Below are 22,697 nucleotides of genomic sequence, written 5' to 3'. Positions count from 1 at the left end.
CGAAATTTCGCACGTGCAAGGCTCACCCTCTTGCTCGCTCCGTTAGTCGCCCCAAAAGGCGTTATACTGGTTTGTAAAATTGAAGGTTTGATTGAAAATGATCGCAAAGCAGAACATCAACACTACCGGTACCGGCCACGGGACGCAGTGTAAAAGTAAAAAGGAATTCATAATCACCCCTAATGTCAAGACTTTGTGAATGAAATTTTCAGTCGTGGTTGTGAGTACCTACTTGGGGAAGTTGGCCGGAACGAGAACTGGCGCCATCACAACTCATTTTCGTATAATTATTCTAATATATATTATATGCCTAAGTTTCATGACGAGCTGTTCCCTCGATTGTAGGTATAGGTATGCACGCCATTCCTACTTGCACTCAGTGCCTACTGCCTATCTGTTAAACAAAAACATGCGAAATAACACGATGTTTGAGGTTTATTGGTAGGCGAATTGTACACGAATTGCACACAACGCACATTCATATATTTCAATAAGCATGCATGCACAATAAAAATAATTGCGGCGAGCATCACAGGTGATATCGGACATGTCTATTGCAACAGTGCACACGACAGGCAGGTGACAAGTACATAAAGATAGGACAAGAGAAGAAATCGCATTCAGATTCGTGGCGCAGACTAGCATGAGAAACGCATCCAAAAGATGCGAAGTTTTGATTCCAGTTGTGCGCAAACGTCGCGATATTTACACTTGCAGTTTGATACTTGTAATGAGTGGCAGTGCTAGGATGATGCTAGGTTTTCTTACGTTAAGTAACGATACTGGCTGGAAAGCAACCGCGTCATTTGAAAAGTGGCATTATGTTGTTATCTAGTTTTGATGTAATATTCTTACAAATATTTCAATAAGACGAAAAATCGAACATTCGATTCGGCAAGTCAGTCTAAACACGGTGGTTCCGTACACCGTTTAGCCAGATTGATCGAATGGGGACCACATACAGTGAGTGCAATTGTTTACCTACATCTGTGCAATGACGTAGCACACAATTTCGTCAACTAAGTAGGCTGTTCGGTACTGCATTGCCCGCCAGGAGCCCATTATTTCTCACTCCACTGCGTGAGGCAAGACATCTGAGTCATCAGCATTCGGCAAAGACAAAACAGGACGATTCACTGACGCTACTCACGACTCGTCGGGCTTCAGTCCCTGTCACAACGACCGTGGCATGCGTCAAAAATACTCGGTGCTAGAATAGCGTCTCTACACTAGTGTGTCGAGCACATAGCCGACGGCCGCCTCGTCACTGCTGCTGTGCAACGAACTGAGGCCGGTGTCAGAGTTCGAGTCGCCGTCGGCCAACTCCTTCGTGCCCCCGGGCGGCGGCAGGTTCGTGTACACGGGGTTGGCGTACCCGGCGGGCGCGTGGTGGTCGGAGCGCTGCGAGACCGCCAGGCGCGGCTGGTCCGCTGGCGGAGTCCGCTGTTCGACCGTCAGCGTCTGCTCGTCCGCCAGGCGGCGCCGCTCGTCCTCCAGGAGGCGCTGTCCGTCGGCCAGCAGGCGCCGCTCGTCTGCCTCCATCTCGTCCAGCTCGCACTCGAGGTAGCGCGCAAAGCGCCGCTTGTCCTCGAGCGCGTGCTCGCACGCCATGAGCGCGCGCTCGTTCTGCTCGATCTCGGCCGTCTGGCGCGCGCAGACGGCCATCAGACGCTGCAGCTCGGCGCGCGAGATCTCCAGCTCGAGCACCGTCTGGGAGGTGTCTTCTGGGGCGGTGGGCGCGGCGGCGCGGCGCACGCGCTGCGTCAGCCGCACGGCCGCCTCCTCCTGCTCGGCGATCCGGCTGTTGAGCTCGACGATCCGCTCCAGGTACATCAGCGTCTGCCGCAGGTCCGAGACGGCCTCCTCCTCGCTGACGTCCCGGCGCGGCGACTCCGGCGCGTCGGCGCCCAGTTCGGCGCCCACGCCGCTGTCGTGGCTCGCCTTCTCCGCCTCCGCCGGCTCGCCGTCACGGAGGTAGGTGCGGAGCAGGTAGTCCGAGCCGAGACGGTCCTCCCGCATTCGGTGCATCTTGTGCTCGTAGTAGCCGATGAGGTCCTCTCGCTCGTGCAGCCGCCGCAGCTGCGCGGCGATCGTCTCGCCCTGGACGAGGATGGTCTGCATCAGTCGCTCGACCACGTCGTCCCGGGCGCTGTCGTGGTCGGTCGCCGCCGTCAGTTTGCGCGGGTGCACCGCCTCCAGACTGCTGGAGCTGCGCCACCGGTGTCGCTGCCGGCGCCGCGGCGCCTTCACCTCCTTGGGCGTCTGCGGACCGAGCCGCTTCAGCGCGAACCGCACCTCTGCCGTGTCCTCGCCCCATGTCCTCCAGACCTTCTGGATGCGCGCGGCGGGGTCGAGCGGCCGCTCCACCTGTCGCCACCGCTCCACGAGGCTGTAGGCCCGCAGCTCGGACTCAGTGGGCGGCTCCGATCCAGCCTCGGCGCTGAGCAGGGCGCGCACCAGGTCGGCGCAGGTGGTCCGCCGGCCGACGCCGGTCACCCACTTCTCCACACCGTCCACCCACACCGGGATCTCAGAGGTCATCGTCATCTGGAACAGACACAGAAACACGTCAGGTAATGTCCGGAGTGTGCTGGAAGGGACCTACTGGGTGTTGAATGGGTGGTGTGACACGGCATAAATGGAAAGTGAGATGCCTGCTTTTACCAACAAATCAAACAAACGTTATGCAGATCATTTCTGTTGATGTGCTCCATGCTGTCACTCAGGACGTGCAGTGGACACTGCACAGTGCACACTGACCCACACACGGAGATCAAGAGATCGGGTGAAATATAACCAGTTACGCCAATGCCTCATGGAATGAGGTAAAAGGCTTTGTCGAAACGCAACTCAGCAATTTACCCAGCATTCATCTATGCGGTTTAGTGTCCCGCACGCACGTCACAGGTCCACCTGTGACGTCAGTGGTCCTGACAGCTACTCGCAACATCACTAAAGAAATGTAATTAAAGCCTGATTGATTTTCAAGTCTGTGTGAAAGGTGTGATTGAATGTCGGTGAGCCGGTGGCTTATCACGCCAAGGTAATCCCGCAGCGGCAAATAATGTTGGCCTTGGGCGCTTCACAGTAACTTATGGCTGTGACGAAACACGGCGCTGGGTGGCGGATTTTTATTGTCCATTATCCCTCACCCGGAATGCAGTTACCTTTCCTGGCTGAATTGGCATGAGTGCCAATATAGCAATAACGATATGAGCGGAACAGCTGTATGAAATGGTCGTAGATTTAGAAGCATCGGTTCTTTTCCAGGTCAAGGCAGATGCAGAGCTTGGAGTCTTTAACCAGCATGCCCATGAGTGAGTAATTGAGAGGATAAGTGCATCAGAAGAAATTGAAACGGAGGGAAAAGGCGGTGCGATCCTGAACTCCACTCCAGGTGAGTCCTTTGAAGTATTATAATGGCTCTCCCTCTGTTTCATTATCTCATATCCCTCTCTTCGCAAGGGCTCCTCTCACTTTCTCCTACTTAATTAATCCTCGTCATTCATATGTCACGCGTCAGTAGTAACTTGTTTGAGCCGCTAGCCCAATAGATCAGTCTTCACTCTCCGCCAGCTGCCGTACCCCGACCGGACATCTGTCTGACGTTATGGATGCACGTCTCAACCGTCACCATAACGCGCCGTGCTCTCCAAAGTCTGTCAATAATTAGGCCACCACGCGGTATGCAGGCCGGCCTTCTGTTTGTCTGTCACCCGTCTGGCATCTATATGTCCACCATTCATCCGTCATTCGTACGTCACCCATCCGTCATTCCTCCAGCATCCATCAGTCGCCGTTATTCGTCAGTCATCTGTCCGTCTTTCGCTTCTCATATCGGCTCCAGCCACCTATCCCTCCGTCGTCCTTAGCCCATCCCTCCGTCCTTCATCGTTCCTCATCCGCCCGTCTCTCGCTCATCGCCATTCACCTGTCATCCTATCGTCCACCTGTCGTCCGTCTCTCGTACTGTCGTCCGTCTCTCGTCCTGTCGTCCGTCTCTCGTCCTGTCGTCCTTCCGCCTCGTCACTCCGCCCACGTCGCGTCAATCGCCCCAAGCGCGTCACCGACCTTGCCAGTCGCTGACAATCGTTGACGCCCCTGTCTGTGGTTCATTAGTGGTGCGATGAGCGCAGAGATGCATATTTGTCTCTCTTCTAATGGACACCGGAATTTGAATTGGAGAGTGCCGAGGGAGCGGTTCACACGCCCTGAACGTGTGAAGGTCACTGAAATGAAAAATGGAGGCCCACGCGGATGAGGTTTTGTTTAGAAGGACGGACCGACCATGTGGGCCTTGTGTTTTGCCGTGGGATTGGAGAGGCGTTTGGACTATTCCAGGATGAGCAATAAAAACGAAGCCATCGTCGCTAAAAACATCTAATGGTGAAAATAGTAGACAACTACGAGGGTGCTAGAACAATTATCCTCTGTTATCATCCTTATTCTCAACCGATGTTAATTGAGTTTTCGATGTAAAATGGTCTTCCGGCATTAAGCGGTATACAATGCGAAAGTGATAGTTCGGTGCATTAACACAGGCAAAATGCATCTCAGTGGGCAGTCGACGCATGTGGCATGGAGCAAATTGCAAAACGATGTTCATTTTTTGGTCACCTCATGCACATGCTTGCAGCGCTCATTCGGCGCTCTTGTGCAAAAAAAGGGGAACGTGGGAGCAAATGATAAGCGTTAAATGTTTGCCACCCATTCTCATAATAATACAAAGCGCACTTTGCGTGCCAAATACACACGTTGGCGCTTGTCAGTGGCTGCGATAAAATAAACTTATTACAGGCGTTAAAGGTCCATAAGAAAGCGGACAGAGTTGTTCTGAGTGTTCACACCGGTGTGAAGGTGTGCTGAACCTCTTCACTCCATGATTCCTCGCTGTAGACGGTCTGCATCCCACATGACTCACTGTTATGGCGTCAATAATGACTCAGCTTGTCACATATGAGCCATAAGCCCGTGCTGGGTCGGCCGAATGCCGCGTTAAGCCGCCGCACCACGAGCCGGGCACCCTCTGCGGTCTGCGCCCTCACCGAGCCCACGCCCTTTGGATCCATGGACAGTCCGTGAGCCCCTCACACGGCCCATTATTGGAGCGTATGATGGTCGCGTGTGTCAGCAAAAGGAACCGCCGATAAATGCACGGGCCGACCGCCGAGATTTGTGGACTTCCCGTGTGTGCATTTTTCACGGCTTCGTCCAGTCATGCCGTGTCGGTGAGAAAATTCGGAGGCCTGGGACTGCCCCAGCCGTGTGGCCCCGGGTTTGACGAGCTAGCTGTTGTTGCAGCGTCACTCGGCATGCACGCCGATTGTTGATGCAAGTGGTGGACACATGCATAAATAGCGCTCACGAGGGAAGCTATCCGTCATACCTGGGAAACATGTAGCAGCCGTTTTGTAGCCATCGTTATGGATACAAACTCAGACACCATGACCGACAGCAAACGCATGCATTCACTGCAAATGCCTACTCATCACCGGACCGACAGTTGCTCCTGCAGCTCTCAACCGGTGGAGCTCATCATAGCAGAGCCATCACTCCCAAGGCCACGGCGCCCATCTTATCCCGAACAGCGGACCGTGAACCGGCGCCTGGTTAACACTGGCGGCCTCCACAAAGGCTTTCGACCAGCTCGCATTTGCATGCCTGGCCAGGGCACGTCTGAGCGGAGTCGGCGCAGCTCGGCCGCCGGCGCGCCGACCGGTACTGACCTCTGACCTGACCAGGCAGACGGCTCGGCCGCCGCTGCTCACCACGGCACGAACGCGACGTCCAGGTGTTTACGGCAGCGGTCCGTCGGCCGCGCGGGGTGTCGCTGGAACCAGCTGAGAGCCACGGTTACACCAGCCAGGGCTCGAGACGGTAGTGGTATACCAGTGACTGCGTGGGCCGCCCCCGAGGGAGGACGAGACCGGGGAAACGGTAACACTTGACAATGGAGGCATTTCTGAAAGAGCTTCAGCGTCTCGTCTCTTGTATAGAGTCTGAGCTGTGTAAGCTTGCTCTACAACGACAATCATTGGCGATATGTGAGGCAATGACGATCGTCGAATGCAGCGATTGTACATTCATTTTTTCATCGAAAGCAAGAGCAATATTGTAATTTGTAATCATTGTCTTTTCATAGCAGAATGTCCAGATTATTTTTCGGTATGATATGCACTGACGGAGTAACGAGATACCTTGTTCAACAATGCCATTAGGCGAATGGCATGGGAACATCAACGTGAACCCAGCAAAACCTATTGGTATCTCATCTTTTCATAGCTTACATACCTAACCACCGTGTGAATTCCTGCTCAAAATCGTGCGCAAGGCCTGCATTACGACATTTCAAGGTTCGCTTTGTTTTACTCATGTGAAAGTGCGAGTAAACCTTGAGTGGGCACTGACCAAGCTGCAGCTTGATAACCAAATCACTGACAGTCTGTCAGATTTGGTGGGGCCTTCCGTTGTGGCATTGTTGCGGGTCTAGCTTTACTCAGCACCGTGTGCTGGACGGAAACGTCCATGCATGCTAAAAGTGACTAATGGTAAGTACATCAAACATAAGAATTTCATGGCTCTGGAGCCCTAATTCATTTGTCTTTGAATTCACATGACCTCGTGTATTGCAGCATTATTTCCATGTTTGAGCCGTCACAAGTCACGATCAGCCTTGTAACGTTGCACGTAACGTCACGGCCGCGATGTGACCGTGACGGTTTTTCAGTCAGTCACACTCGGCCGAGCTGGAACGCGGTGTCATACCTGTTACCTGTGTGGCACAGCGATGCTATGCAGATAGTTGAAGGAAGTCGTGCGATGCAGCAGGGAACATGGTAGCTGCTGATCCCTACGGCGTTAAAAAAGATCCCTACAGCGTTTGCATTGTGAATGCTGACGAGTGCTGTCATGACGAGCGATGCAAAGCGTAAATAGTGGTATTTCAGCTGTTTTCGGTTCTTTCAATGTAACGTGCCTAGGAAACAATGCCAGATACGGTGTCACGTAGGTAATCTAGGCCTGATAAGTTTCATTGTTTGTACCGGATGACGAATGCTTGATTCTCAGAATGGAAATTGCAAGACTGAATCGGCTTACCTAATAGTTGCTGAATAATTATCATTGTCTTTTAAAACTTCACCTGCAGTTGGGGCAATACATGCTCAAGTAAGCCTAATATGATGTTGTCATCATTTGCAGCTTTTATTACATCGCGTCGGTTCAATAGCATGCATGTACTCGATTCGATGAGTCAGAAGGTCGTGCTTTGCATGGAGTCCAACATAAGCATATTCCATAAAAATGAATGCGTTCCGTGCTTATGACGCGAACGGGTACCCGTTTGAAACGGTTACTGATGTTACTTATCAAACCAGCGGTTATTTAACCGAAAATTTCGTGTTCCGTTTGCTCACAGCTCCTCCGAGGGGTAATGAACTTCGTCCTCCGCCGACCACAGCCGAGCTGCATTCTTCTTCCCTTTTTTGTCCGCATTTACCCTTGCCCATCCAACTTTTATTTTCACCCTTCTCTCGCGCTGGGAGGAGTCCGGTGAATTATAGGCCCCTGAAAATGAAATTCCTTCCTTCTCTGTACATTAGGCGGGTGTAATGTCGGCGGTGCTGTCATATTAGAGCGTTATCGCCCGGCGGAGGCGCCTTTTGTGCTGCCGCTCTCCGCGCTCCCCCGAGAGCAGGGACGCCTGAACCCTCCCCACCCAACCGCGCAATCCAATCACGAATATTACCCTCCCCTCATTAGCTCTCCGTCACGGCGAGTTAAAGTTGGGCCCAACCAGTCAGGAATGAACACTTTTACCGGAGTCCCATGCGGCCTCAACAAAAATGTCTGCAAAGGTGTGATTAGCCAGCCGCCGGGGCACCCAACCCAAGGGCACAGGAGCCGTGACTCACGGTAGCTGGAGGTGATGAGGGCCCTCAAACCCCATCTGGCACGAGTCTTACTACCGGCGGCGGGCTCGGCGCCACGGTAGCAATAAACGGTAGTACGCCGCGCGCGACGGGCGCAAAACATCCCGACCGCGGCCGGCGGCGGCGCTGGCGGCGCGGCGAGGCAGTGGCGGCGCGGTGGCGGCGGCGCCTCACGAGGGCCGTTTTTAGGACCGTCGAGTGCCGTCAGCTGCGTGAAGGCTCAGGAGGTGACGCTGCTAGTGTGATACGTGCTCCTCTCGGAAACCGGTGCAGCGGTAGAAGGGTTAAACGCCTGGGCTCCGGCTTCTTTGGTCTATTTCTGAACATCATGGTCGTGATTTATCATAAGGGACAGGCCCATAATTGAAAGAGATTCAACTAATTGACATGTAACGTAACATAAAACTGAACGGCAAGGACGAGCCGTTCAGACCTTTACGTAGCTACTCTTCCTCGTCGCGTCTCATCAAAACAGGCCATTCAGAAGTCGGCCTCTGATCGGTGGTGGCCCGTCTGCCTCTCTGCTACCCGTGCCTACCGAGGCAGTGGAGTGTGGCGGCCCGCCGCCGCGCCGGCCCGGCCCCGCCCCGGCAGGGTCGACCGGACGGGTCAGAAGGTCGGCACACGGCCGCGGCGTGAAACCTCCTTCCAGAGCTGGGTCAGCACGATGAGCGAGTTGGATCGACACCATTGACCTCACCGGGACCTTAATTCAGCCGACATTAATTAGAGCATACATGTTAATCGGTGGTTAACTATAGCCGCCGATCGCTGTGAGAACTCGCGGGGAGGAAGATGACCGACCCATATCTTCCATACATCTCGAAGTGTTCAGCCAAAGCTTCGTCCGCTCTCGAAGACAAACCCGTGTCGTCCCACACCAGCCGTGATGGAGCACGGTGCCACCGGGCGTGGCCACGACTCGTGGCTGACCTCCGGCCGACCCGGAGTCGGTGTCGGGAGGAGCCGGCTCGCTCGGGCGTACCCACCGCTGGGAGATGTCCCACATCGGTGGGACGGTGGCCGAGCTGTGCGCTCCCGCAGCAGACCAGGCGGCGCGCGCGGAGCCGTGTAGGCGCCGACCCGACCCGGCGCCGTGTAGATGATCGCGGTATGATAGCCAGCGAGAGGCGACACACCGGCGCAGTTGGCGGAACAGGAAACGGCAGCACGTGGCTGAGGAGGTGATGGAAAACGGTGTTTATTCGGAATTTGTGATTGAATGCAATGAGCGGGTGAACATGTATGGCAGAAGCTGAATCGACAGCATTCAAAGAATAGTTGTCCAGCCAGGATCATCCTTTGTTCCAGTCTCCTAGAATCTGTGAAACTGCAGACCAGAACATGTTTAATCTATCACACTATCGCTGAATAACAACTTCTGGCAATTCAAAACAGGGCAACCGGGACACTCTCTTTTGTTTGGCATCGTGGAAGCGGTGGCGGAGTACAGTCCGGCCTGCAATCGTACATTGTCCCCGTCCTTTGCAGGTCTTCTCACACGGTCACATTTGCAGTTCGGCGAAGTGGCCAATGCTTGGCTAGCGTGACACGTGCCTGCATGATGACCGATGTGTGCAGAACGATGTGAATGATGTGAATGGCAGATACATATACCAGTCATGAAAAGAGCATTCGTGCTCCCCATAGTATGACTCACTGGAGCAATAGAAAAGGTCGACTTTTCATCAGGCCGTCTGCCGTATTCACAAGAAACACAATTCGCTTACTGCACATGTAGATAAATATACGACCTTGCATCGTGTCTTCTTCTACTTTACCAGCCCGAGTGGCTCAACCCTCTTCCCGAGCTCCTCAAACTCCACCAGCCCTGTTCGCTGAGGAGATTCTCTGACTGTAGGGACGCCAGAACCCGCGGTGTTGCGGTTCGCCACCGAGCGCCACCGCATACTTCCCGGACTGACCAATCTACCGGAGCACGGAGCCGCCTCAGCGGGTGGTGTAGCCGCTCTTCCCCGACTGGTAAACAGGCCGTACACCACAGCCGGGACGTGCGCCATCCGGTGGGGGCATAACGAGCCCCGGCGCCGTCTGTGATTCCACACAGCCACCGGCCAGCGTCGGCAGCCTGCAGCTCGAGCGCTGCTCTCCTTACCGTGGTTACAGTCGCATCTGAATTCCGGCGCCGCCTCCGAGAGCGCCATATTAAAATTCATGGGCTCTTTGTCCGTGAGGTAGGAACGATATCATTTCACTATCCCGGCTACTGAACGGCCCAGATCTGTCGGGTCGCCAGAGTGGAACGATCAAAAGTGCGTGATAGAGATCGGCACCGAGCGCCTACATTACTGGACGCATCGTGCCATGGTCCGCGGCACAGATCTGGGACTCGGAGATGGCCACATGTGCATCGTCAGGCACCGTGACGCTAAGATGCGTCTCGGGTATCAAACACCGGGCAGGTATGCAACGGCTTCCTCTGCACTTTCAAATTCTCCGGGCCTGCGAGCACTCCAGTTCGGCCGCCGTTGCACCCCTGCTGGCCAACTTTGACCTCTCGGTGACCTCCAATACCCGTCGGTGATCTCCCGATGACCCGGCGTGACCTGCGGCCACCCGGCCGGCGGTGTCTGGCCCTCTCACGCCGACTGGCAGATGGCGCCCCCCGCCGAGTGCTCCGACTCTCTCGCTCTCTCTCTACCTCTGCCCGGGCACGGAGCCCCAGGAAGGAGAGCCGATCTCTGTGCGTACGCCGGTGTCGCCGACGGCAGACCGGCGCCGGCTCGTGCCGGCCACTTCCGGGAGCTGGCGGGCCGGAAATGGGCACCGTGGGAGACTGGTGGGAGCCGCACACCGGCGGCACGTACTGCGGCACCGGCAGCACACCGGTCGGCCGAGGTGCCACCCAACCAGGGCAGAGGTTCGACGTCGCATGGAGCGGAGAGCCACCGCTCAGCATGGGCTGCTATGTGCTTTGGATGCATTCTGCACCCGCATCCACTGTTCTGGAGAGAGGGAGGAAGGAAAGAGATAGAGAACATTCGCGAGTGAAGAGTAGAGAAAATGTCTAGTGGAAAGAGCGAGCGATATATGAGTGGGTCAGTGATAGACAGATGAGTTGTCTGGACAAAGCAATGAACAATGAGCATCAGTACTGAACAGCGGGTCGAAGGGTGAAGGCTGTAAGAGACGCGACTCGCAGCTGAGGCCACACAGATGTGTCGGTGGGTCGGACAGGCTGAGGTCAGCCGTGCTGAGGTCAGATGGGTTATTACGGCGGTCAGAGAGGCTGAACGTGGTCAGGTCGTGTATGGCCGACCGAAACCTTATTCTCCGCCCATCTGGGCTGGAGAGTCAACCTTCAGCCATCAGCAAGCGTCTCCAGCCTCTGAGACGAATAGAGGAAATGAGACACAGCGGTAATGACTAATGAGACAGTGGGACAGCGAGACACACACTCTAAATCTCAGCCGAACGATCGGCCCCGTCACAATGGGACAGGTGCGTCGGTCCACGTGCAGGTGACATAACCAGCCATGGAGCCGCCCTGCCGAGTTAACTCACGACTTCAGACAAAGGGCCGGCTCTTCGCTTGGCTGCCCCCCCCCCTATCACGCCGCCCCCACCAGCCAACAGGTGTCTGCTGCCAGGCGTATCGGGCTGGGAGGGGAGGAGAGGGAGGGAGAGACACCTCATCGCGATCGTGGTGAGGGGGAGAGACCGAATACGCGGTTCGCCGTGTGGCGTATACATCAAGGATTGCCGGTTACAGAAAAGCTAAAATTATAGTCGGTAAGTGATGGAATAGAAGTACATATCACATTATAAGAAGGTAGAGGTTCAAGAAACATTGGCATCTTAGGTGCAAAAATCATGAAGACGTGTACCAAACAAACCTTTATGCACAGCAATTGATGGTTTGCATCATGCAAGCTAGCACGTAATTTAGAAGGATTGAAATCAGCAAGGCAAAACACAAAGCCTATCATTTCCAGCCGCCCTGGCTGCCTCGTTGTTGACCCTGACCATTTAGCACCCTCCTGCACGGCTCCCCCGCCGGTCTGCGGTCGGGGTGGGCCGCGTCCGCCCACCCAGACACCCTACCCTACCCTCCACCCGCTGACGGCAGTCCTTAGAGCCGATCGGATTCATCGTTCCCACGCAGCAACACCGATCAAAAACGCATTACATAATGGCGTGACCCTTGTGACCGGCGCCGGGGCCGGTCCGGCGGCGCGTCGAGCCCTCACGCGAGCCGGGCCCCTAACTCTCAGTGTCGGGAAGGCCGTCACGACTGGGCCATCTTGGTCGGCGGCCGCGCCGCTCCGTCGGCCTCTGCCTTTTTGCCGGTGCAGATTATGCCATTAATTACGTGAGCGCCGAGCAAAAACAGACGGCCTGGTCAGTCGTCTGCAACGGGGGAGGCACCGTGCGCCGCGCGCCGCCGGAAGGCAGCGATATCCCGGCGGGAACTGGCCCGACGACGGTCGGATGACACTCAACTGTGATGGATTAGGATGTAACGAGCTGGAGGGGGAGTAAATCGGGAAGGATAAAGGAGACGTGGTACATTTAGAGCTCCTGGCTGGCGAAGGATTTTACCCTCAACTTATTTGGGTAGCCTCTTGCACATGCTGCTCGTTGCGCCTTATTCTGAGAGCATCACTCGCTCTCAGTCATACTTTTCAGCCTGACACTAAGCATGCGAGAATCTCCCCACAAGCGAACTCCCCTACTTTCGGTCCTCTCGCAGGAAAACAAACGCCATCCGGCGGCGTGCACCCCAGCTGATGCTCCTCTCCTCTCCTCTGCGCGCAGCCAGTCGTTCTGTTGGTCCAACTCCACTGGTGGTCATCGTTAGGCCACGGATCGTGCTGTGCAAAAGCGTTACATTGAAATGGTCTAACCGACAGGGCCGATTCAAATCTGCCCGGGCCCGCCGGCAAGATGAGCGAATTGCGCGCGAACGCTGAGGGTGGTTATTGGAGGGATCAAAGGCGAGCGCCAGTGATTGTGTGCGCTGTCTAAACGGCGTCTCACCTGCTAAACACGCGATGTGGTGTGATTAGGTGAGAGAAAATAGCATATGTGATTGAATAATTTGGAGGTGTTGCGTACCATACACATCTCGACCTTTTTAAGTGCGTACCATACAGCACCGATGACACGTGTATATCTCCCTACCACATCAACAAGGTAAAAATGAAATCAGATAGAGTTCCATCACGCACGCAACGAGCCACAACACTCAGTGCCGCACACGACGACTCTTTTCTCCACGAGATGTGAACCGAGTGCTCACGGACCCGCACCGTGACAGGCTTCACGGACCGTTTCGTGCCCGACCGTAGCGTCTTGCCGTGCGTCGACCGACGGCGTGCTGCCTGCCGGGACGGCGTGACAAAACACTGTCGAGTATCACGGAAAAGGCTGCACATTCTGATGGAGCTTCCACATGCACCAACTGGTGCATTGCACGTGACGGTACGGATAGCGTTATTGCGTGCCGTAATCTGGGAATAACTCATATATTAATAATGAAAAATGAAACATGTTCCACCACACAGTTACCTCATAGTCATTTTTTTGGTAGATGAAAGCATAACTTTCAGCCGCATATTATCTCATAACACTAGTTTCCTAACAAATGGGAAGATATTTCACAGGTAAGGACTCCATTCTTCACATTAAATGAAAGGATAAAAATTGCAAGGTGGGGATGAAATTAAATATTTATGAATAGCTCACAACGCTTACCTTTATTTGACTTGTACAAGGCAAATAAGGGTACACGACCGCATTATCCTGAACCTTGGCCCTCTCCGTCAAAAACAAATAAGTGCAGAGGCGAGCCGCAGCGAGATGTCAATTCTCACCACAGATCAGCTCAGTGCACTGCGGCCTGCCGGGCTTCCGAACATTCACTTATCTTATTGCTTGATGTATTACTTTTTCTACCGTTCTTATTACACTTTGGTATTGTAGTTTGCATTATCATATCATTACTTAGCATCGTTATACTTGCTGCACAATGGAAATATGAGCCAAACAAAGAAACACGGACAACACAATGCCTGTGTAATGCCTGTGTTAACCAGCTAAGAATGCAAATGGCCTTGCCTGGCGATACCGTCACTCAATGTGTTCATTCATTCCATTCGAGTGGACGTTAGCGGCCGGCGAGTGCCTCCGAGGGCCATTGCAGGGTGCTCAGGAGCGCTCTGCGCCGACGTTGTTTGCCTATGACTCGGTGGGCACCCGGCACAGTTCAAGGAGGCTCAACATTCTCCCCGTCACTGCCGGCGAAATGATTCAAGACCGCACGTTAACGCGCGCACCGGGTGGGCGGCGACTCCACCCTCGGCTCTGCCCCCTGAGACGACACAAAATCTGCATTTACCGGCAAAAACGCCACTTGGGGCCATCACTGTCGCGCTGCGCCTCCCACGCCTGGCGCGGAGAGGCACCCCATACCAGGAGGCCCGGTAAACACTCCTGCAGGGCTGCTCCGCTCGACACGGATCGGTGTCCACACACAACGCCACTAAATTATGATATCACCCTCAGAGTGCACGGCGAGACAATGCTGGCGCAGCCGCGCCGATGGCGGCGCACCGCTCGGAGGTACCGTGACCGGCCGATACCGTAAGCTGGTAATGGCGCCGGGTTAAATGTTACCGCCTCAGGTCAGGGGTCACCTGCCTGTACAGTTCCAAGGGCAAAAAGTAAAAATGCGCCGGCTGCACGCGCTGGCCGGCGCGACGGCTGAGCGGGCAGAGGTGGCCATTGGCTGGGGTGACCCGAGTGGCGCGGTGCACGCACGGTGGGGTCAGCCCAGGGTCGGACAGGGGAGCCGGCGGGTCAGCGGGCCAGACTGGTCAATGGAATGTGACCCGACGGCCGATACTGGCACCTCGAAGGGAATACGTGATGTGAGGGAGATCGGGTTAGGTATTGCTACACATGATGGTGCACGAAAGCCACAAAAGGCAGCAAACCAAAATCGAAAGGTGCCGAAGACGAATCTATTATGGCAAAGAATCAATCTGCAAGAGGTGTTCTGCAAAGTTCTGCAATAGGAAAACGGGTAATAGGTCATTGTCAAATGGGAATGCACGCATATCGTAAGCGACTTGAGATAGACAGAGCCGGTATTTGGGTACCGAAACTACCGCTGCCCATCTAATGGTCCCATCACGAAGCGCCTCACATGACCACCACCATCGGAGAATGCCGTTCACTGGCGGCCCGTGGCGAATGCACACGTCGGAAGCTCTGCCATTTGTCGGGACAGGCCACATTCACTGGAACTGTGACGTACAGTAGCGGGTAATTTTCGGCAACAGGCTGGAATTAGCGTGCCTCCTGGCGGGCCTGACGGCGGTCCCTCATGAACTCCGCCGAGTTCGTTCACTGAACATCCGGCCCGGCGGGATCAGGTTTTTGCATGGACCACTCGGCTGCTACCGTGGTGCGCTCTGCCGCAGCGAATTAAGACGCGGCCCATCACCCACCGCCGACCCGGCGTGGCAACATGCACCGCCCAGTTGGAGGCGGGCTGCTTTTTCAGACAGCCAGCCGTGCCGCGCGTAGTTTCGAGCCTGGCAGAAGTTGCTGGCTCTCAATTTGGATGACGTCCGAGCTTCCATAGACTGACGTTTGAGCGGTCGTTTGACGGTCGGACAACACATGGCGGCCAATTTCTCTGGTGGGCCGCGGCGCCCCCCGGCCGGTCGGTGGCGATTTTCTCTGCGCCGGGATTGCCGCGGGCGCCGCTTGTGCCGCCCATCACCTGACGCCCGGCTGACCGGCGCCCGTCACTTCCGTCCGTGGTGAATGGCGCCGTTCGCACCGCCGGGATAAATGAATGGACCGCGCCGCTCTGCCGAGCTGCACTTTGCACTCACTTAGCGGGCCGGTTTCTCAGTCGATTTTACAGGCCGGCTCGCTTCTGACTGGGAAGTCCGACCCGCAAGCACGTGCCTGATTTCGACAAAGAGACAGCCTCCTACGCGAGTCTCGACATGCGATGATATTTTGAGACGTCATCTGTCTCCCTCTCGGCACGTTGGCAGAAGGCTGGTCAATATTGACTCGGAGACCGAGACACCTACGCCGGTGTCACCGGCCCGGCGCAAAAACTGTTGACCGATGACGTGTATGCTGCCCACCGAGCGATGAGAAAGCGGGCGGAGCCGGCGGAAATGGCAGAGCTCAGGCGTCCCCTGCGATCTTCAAACTGTCGGCGTCATTGTCGAGCAGTCAGTTGGGTACACACCCCGTATCACCAATCACTATTGTGTACCGTGCGCTGATATATTGGTATGTCCGGTCCAGATGGGCGCGTCAGCGGTGGATGACCTGTGTCATTGCTGCACAGGCAGTTTGCAATGTAAAAGGAGGGTGACATAGGTCTTGAGACGTCTGAACTATTCCAGCGCTGGTCCTTTGATGTCACGAGAAGTTTCAATGGAACCCTTGTGTCGGCAGGATAAAAATTGTCATCAAACGTAATCGTCAAAATTTTCCCGAATATCGCTTATGAAGGTTGAACAGTTCTGTTGACACATAAAACCGTCTGATTTCTTGAAGTCATGAAACTTCTCTGTTGCTATCGAAAAGTTCGCTTCCATTTCCTTGAAGTCAAATGCAATCGTTTACGTACATATCATCGTTTCGATGAGGCAGCTCATGCACCATTAATCGGTTAAGGTCGTTAAGTCGGTTAAGGAAGGAATTAAGGAAGCCCGGTTAAGTCAGTATTTAGCTTTCACTTTCACAGAAAAAGGAAACCTTGACATGTCATGACAATTGACATAAATGAGTTTAGATATCTTGAAGGAAAATACCACTATTTACCCGTGAACTGGCGTTGTCACCGCACACAATAGTGCCCAATTAGGAATGCGCTCCAGTGGTGCGCGGAGCCGACACGACCTCGGAGAAAACGTCCTCGCGGCGCGCAGCGCGTCACGACGCGTCACTTCGCGCAGCGCCACGTCGTGTCGCGTCACGCTCGTTACCGGCGCCGTGACGGCCGCGCGGCGGCGAGGTCGTCTCGCGCGTCACGCAGCGCGTAACGGACACGCGTCGCGCGCGCGGCACCGGTCACGCGGGACTGCCGCCATCGCCGCCGCCACCGTCATCGGCTCTGCTAGACTACCGTCATTGGCGCCGCCACCGTGGCTATGCACAGCTGGTAGCCGGGCGAGGCCAGTTAGGGCGATACATATTCCTCAGTGATGTTTTTTTTTGACTCCATGCAAGATCTGGGCACTCCTGAGCATTCCAAGATACCCTTTGTCTCAAATACCTACATATGTTAATGACTCAAGGAGGTTGTAGACCGCTGGTTCGCCCAGTTCAGCAACTAAAAAGCTTCGTCTGACACCCTGACCGCCCGGAAAACGCCAAGACCCGGACATTAATTTCGTGACGGTAATCTTTTCCATGAGTGTGGCATTTCCATCTCGGTATCTACGATAACGCCAACATCAGACACGATAGCCATTTGTTCCTGTTTGGATTAGAGTTAGATTAGAGCTGACTCCGAGACATAGCCAGAATTCTGAACAATAGGCGACCGACAAAGGTTGTCAGCAAAGCCACAACACACGCCTGTGAGCCAGTTCCTCCAGAGCATCCGGAGTAGCACCGTTGGTATCACAAGCTATTAAAGCGGCCTGGTACTTTATTTAGCACTACTGCCAAGGGAAGGCTATATGGCACATCGAAGGTCACAGAGGGATTTTGGCGGTCCCTGGGTAACTCTCCCACGGGCCGTGTGACCACTTGTCAAGGAGAGAGGCCACCCGTGGGGATTCTGAAGGACATCAAGCCCTTGATGGAACCGAGACCCACTACCCTATCAGGGCCAGCGGCAGCAGCGACCTAAAGTCACCTGAGAGTCACCAATGACACACATCACATGATACTATGACCTGGTATCGCCCTGGGGTCACCGACAGTACAAAACACGTGACACTAGCAGTCCCAGTAAATACCAGTTGAGTGTAGGTGGCGTGACGTCTTTCACAGCGCTCCCGGTGCACGTGTCAGGCAGCCACGCCTCGGGGAAGGGTGTCGTGCACTCTCTCAGCTCCCGAGACAGGGACGTGAGAGAACCTCACTGCCCAGGAAGGCCAGCGTGATGCCAAGGTGATATGGCTCCAGCCCTTTGTTTTGCGATTTATTCGTGGTCCGAATTTCGAGCAAATAAGAAATAAAAATTATCCAAAGTACTAGATTTCACTGTAGCGAGGAACTTGCAAAACTTCGCCACTAATTAATACAATTAAACATTTCACTTTTCCATAACCGTCTTCAGCGGTTGTCAGCCCTTTTGTTCTTCAGGCATAATATGAAGGTCAAGATGGGATTGTGGATAAGCAGACATTTGTTTTTCAATAATTCCTACGGATTTTACGCAACTAAGCACAAAAGGCTAAATGCCATTACACATTAGGTCAACTAATGCTTTTAAAGTTATGATTATCCGAATGTTTCAAAGAATCTAACGGCATTGTTTTCAGCAACCCATAACGACATATTATTAAACCATTCCCACAAGCCCTTGTAATTCAGAGATAAATAAGCAAATCCTGCATCGTAATCAAAGCTTGCAAAGCCACTTACATGGCTGCTGACATATATAAGCAGGATAATTAAGTGTAACCGGATTTAGGGGGATAGAAGAAATCACTTTCTCCAGTTCGACAATGCCACTAGACCATGACATGTGCGGTGGGAGAGTGCTATTCCAACAGTCGCTGACGAATCAGCTGAGAAAATCCTGTGTCTGGTTCTCACAGAAGTCAGATGTATCAATCAGGGTTGCAGTTGATAAAGGTGTCAGTTTGTTAAATATATTGTGCAATGTAAGTCACCAGTTTCTGCAACCTTCAGTCCGCTCCGCTCTGAGGGATCTCTGAATCTCTCGTATCGCTGGTGTATGTATGTACCCCGTGGCGGTTAATGGATCGATCGGTGTCGTCGTGGGGCGGATCCCTAGACTGTCGCTGACCACCGCTCGGCCTGACAAACTCTGATTAGATAGCGTAATGAATTTAGCCGACCACCACAATCGTCGCCCTTATCGTCGCCCTGTCGACCAACTACACACGCACGTCGCGACACACACGCCTGTCCAGCGCGGATCATGACAGTAAATTCAGGAAAATATTTATCACCAAAAATTTTGTTTTGGACGGTACCTGATTGACCTTAACGATGTCAACCTGTAACTGTACCTTGAATAGTTTTTTATGACACTAGAAGTACAAACATGCACAGACGAATTGTATAGCAATGTTCGCGGTTTAACTGTACATCGTACAGCGTACTTTTAACAAATTATGCTCACTTGGTGCCTCAAATTGAGTCATCTGTCTCTTCAATCTTCGCTAGACAGGCTAAAACAACAATAATTGGATGTGTAAGTCCGGTTCACATCTGTCCGGCATCTGCATCGCCGCCCAGTAACTGTCCGGTGGCCAGACGCACGGTACTCGTGAGAACCGCCAAGCACGAAGGCTTGCGCTGCGACCCAAAACACTTCCTGGTCCGGACTCACGGGACAAATAACGCGGCGTTTATCATGGCGATGGGTGGAGTCTACTACCAACACGAGAGGTAGGCTCTTGGACTGGAAATTCTTAGTAAAGCCGAGTCTTGGCTGGCTCTAGCGCGTGAAGTTGGTGAGATATGCGCGCTATCTGACATCTGAACACAATGCTGCGTACGCAGATTTCGATTTGCTCAGAAATAAAGATGCAATTGGGATGCGTTCTGGAGGATTATGACCCAACATCCGCCGTCCCGCCCAGATAGGCTCCTCAACCAAATCCGAATGCATGAAGCTTATCACCGCGTCCGTGAAAACCCACCGTTTAACGTATTTACGCCGTCGTTTTTACACAAAGGCAGCTAATCAGCCCGCTGTCGGTTTTATATGTCACGTGACAATGCACCGGCTGGCTACCATGAAGCCTCTGAAGCCTTTAAAGACTCTCGCTCAAGGTCACGTGATCGTCTGTCTGCGATCGGCTGCCTCTCAGGAGGGTCTGTGAGGAAGGAAGTGCGGTGAGCGGTCCTCCAGGAGGGTTCGCTAATTGGGAGTCTCGGAGGAAGGGATCTCGAGTACCGGTCCGCTGGTCCACGGCCCCACCTGGTGTTTACGGGCCGGAGAGGGAGGAGGGCACGCGGCCCAGCTGTCTGCCGCACACTTCAGACAGCCTCCGCTCTCCAGCGATCAGTGGGGCATCACTCGGAGACTGTCTGCTGAAGGCAGTCAGATATTCTATATGACAAACATTTCTCAACAGATGGCATAGAGATGTCGCTGAATAACTGCATTACAGAGGATGTAAAGCCGTTTTATAAACGCTAAAAATAATAGCTAATTTTAGTTTACGGAAATGCGTTGAAAGGTGGCGACGCTGGTTTATCCGCTGAGTCCAATGCATGCAAGCAAAACTGGCCCATTCATTGTCAAAATAATCATAAAGCATTTCTCCTGTCGCCAATCACGCAAACCACTCGAGGAATCCCAGACATATCTATGTAGACGATAGTTGGTTTCTTTACGACAATGTCGCATTTTGCCACGTTATCCGATTGTGCTGTTGTTGTTTGGACATTGAAGGTGTTTTGAGATGGCCTTCACCCAGTGATAGAGGTGAACCGGTTTGTCCACACGTCTCACACTATAGCGGGGGGAGGGGGGGGGGGGCAGACGACATATGTCAGCTCCAGAAGGCGTCACAGCCACCTCACAGTCACATCAGTGATACGTCACGGTCACATCAGTAACACAGCACGGTCACATCAGTGGTACAGCACGGTCACAGCTCTGTGACACAGTACCGTGTTTTGGCGTGAAATCTGCCGAGATGTAATTACCGACTTTTGAATTGGCCTCTTTTTAATCCCCACCGTAATGAACTTGGACACGGGAATCACAACACAATGTGTCCAGAGCCCTAAGATTATCCGTGGTAGCCAGGCCTCACGACAGCGCCACCCATGGTGATTGCTCACTTCAGTCATGCCGTTTGGAGCTTGCGTCATGGCTTCGGTTTCAAGGCTGTCAGAATCCGATTGATGACATGAATAGTGTGTCCAAGGCTATAAATACCGTCCTGAAAAGCTTACGGATGCTGCCATAAAACGGTAGTCAAAGTCTAAGATTTGAAAGGATCTCTAGAGATCGGTGTGGGCAAAATTTATGACGCCATTCGTGCACACGTACACAAATGCTGAATCGCTTATCTCTGTCATTATGATTTAATGCCGGCTCACATAACGTGCAATGCACTATAACTTATTAATTTTCTACTGTTTTATAGGGGCCATTCACGTAATGTTGAAATTCACAATGAATGTATGAATGCTGAATGAGTATGGAAATTAGCATAGCGCTCTGAGCTCTAACCAGTGCAGATCTGGGCAACGTGGTAGAGTGCCACTTCTTAGTTTTCTTGATTTATTTCATAAATTGGGTTTCAAATTATTCTGTTTGTAAATGCAGCTTGTTGCGTCAAGAGGCTGTGCTGGTTCGTTCGTCAATAACCCTTTGATATTCCGTGAGTTATTCGTGATGCTTATAATGCATTAGCGGCGTTTGGACAGCCAGCGATGCTATGACGCAATCCAATCAGGCGCCGGCCTGCTGCTACCGTACAGCTGCTAGCGTACACAAGCCACTGTCATATATTGCTGCCTGCCAGGTCAAAGGAACAACATGTTTTGAGCCGGCGCGGCGCACCGCGTATTGATAGCAGATTCAATTAGTTCCATCATCATTTGTGGGTCAATCCGATTAATCGTTTCTTCTGACCTTGGCCATTTCATTGTGATGTTATTGCTGTATCCTTCACGAGCTCTTTCTTCTATGGAGAGGTTAGCCTTGCATGAAAGGAACTTTAACGATCGCCAGCAAGGAGCTCTCTGATATACCTACTTGACGACAGTTTTCTGGTAATTTCTGGAGTCAACTTTTTTTTGGTGGTGATTTTTTTGGTGTCGCTCACATGACAAGTACATAGTAGGACGTAGGTATATGTCATATACCTACCTACTCTGAAATCACCTGTCGTTTAGGAATTCCTGTGCATACAGAGGAGGGTATTTCCTATCCAAATACGTCAAGGAACATTGATTTCGTGCAAATAGGAGCGTGTCAGCCTGACGTGCATTTTATAGCAGGCTGTCTGACATTTTCGCTCACTTTGTTGTTTGGGATGCAGACCGCAGCATCTGCCTATCTGCAAACTCTATCTACGATTGGCTAAACACGGGCTTGCTTGGATAGTGGAACACGCTAGATTCTCCCCAGATCGGAAAGCTAGATAGAACTCGCGCAAGCACAGCATACATTTTTAAAGTAAACAATGCAAGTAGTCCGTTCAGAACACGAACGGGGCTCGACTATTATTGCTCACCTGATAATAGCTGTCCAACTTTTAGCACTGGCCCTGGCTGCTGCTCGCTGATGTCACTGGCAGTCCAGACGAACCTCTATCCATCACCCAGCCGCCTCAGTCTGCTGTTCTGCCCACGTAACTCGACACGCACCGTTCTGTCACAAGGAGCCGCGCTTCACACACCCTCCCTGCTCCGCAGCTCCAGCCTCACTGCCGACCGACCACGCGTGCCACCCGAGCGGCCAGCCGCGGCGCGGTTCAAACACGTGTGCCCCCGGTGGCCGACGTCGTCGGCGGCGCTGCAGCGCCGTACGAGAATCAAATAATGGGATATAAACGCGCCGGCGCCGGTCTGCAGGAGGTAATTGGAAGGCGGGCTCGT

At 53.4% G+C, this 22,697-nt stretch overlaps 1 protein-coding gene and 1 long non-coding RNA gene across 2 annotated transcripts in view; one reads left to right on the top strand and one right to left on the bottom strand.

Moving 5' to 3' along the window:
- The window catches only part of LOC122380449, a 42,725-nt gene extending 20,059 nt beyond the window's left edge, over window positions 1-22,666 (top strand). The window contains exons 3-4 of the long non-coding RNA XR_006256334.1: window positions 3,271-3,397; window positions 22,515-22,666. This is a non-coding gene — a long non-coding RNA (uncharacterized LOC122380449). The remainder of the gene's footprint in view (window positions 1-3,270; window positions 3,398-22,514) is intronic.
- LOC122380444 (ras association domain-containing protein 10-like) lies at window positions 418-22,527 on the bottom strand. Its single transcript, XM_043363602.1, has 2 exons — window positions 22,334-22,527; window positions 418-2,547 (listed from the first exon to the last, which is right to left on the bottom strand). The coding sequence occupies exon 2, from the start codon at window positions 2,545-2,547 to the stop codon at window positions 1,225-1,227; it is 1,323 nt and encodes a 440-aa protein (XP_043219537.1). The 5' UTR covers window positions 22,334-22,527; the 3' UTR covers window positions 418-1,224.
- Window positions 22,667-22,697: the final 31 nt, after the last annotated feature.

The sequence above is a fragment of the Amphibalanus amphitrite genome, unplaced genomic scaffold (assembly GCF_019059575.1).
Source record: "Amphibalanus amphitrite isolate SeventyFive unplaced genomic scaffold, NRLGWU_Aamphi_draft 000098F_arrow, whole genome shotgun sequence".
Classification (NCBI taxonomy): domain Eukaryota; kingdom Metazoa; phylum Arthropoda; class Thecostraca; order Balanomorpha; family Balanidae; genus Amphibalanus; species Amphibalanus amphitrite.
This window is presented reverse-complemented; position numbering and strand designations above follow the sequence as displayed.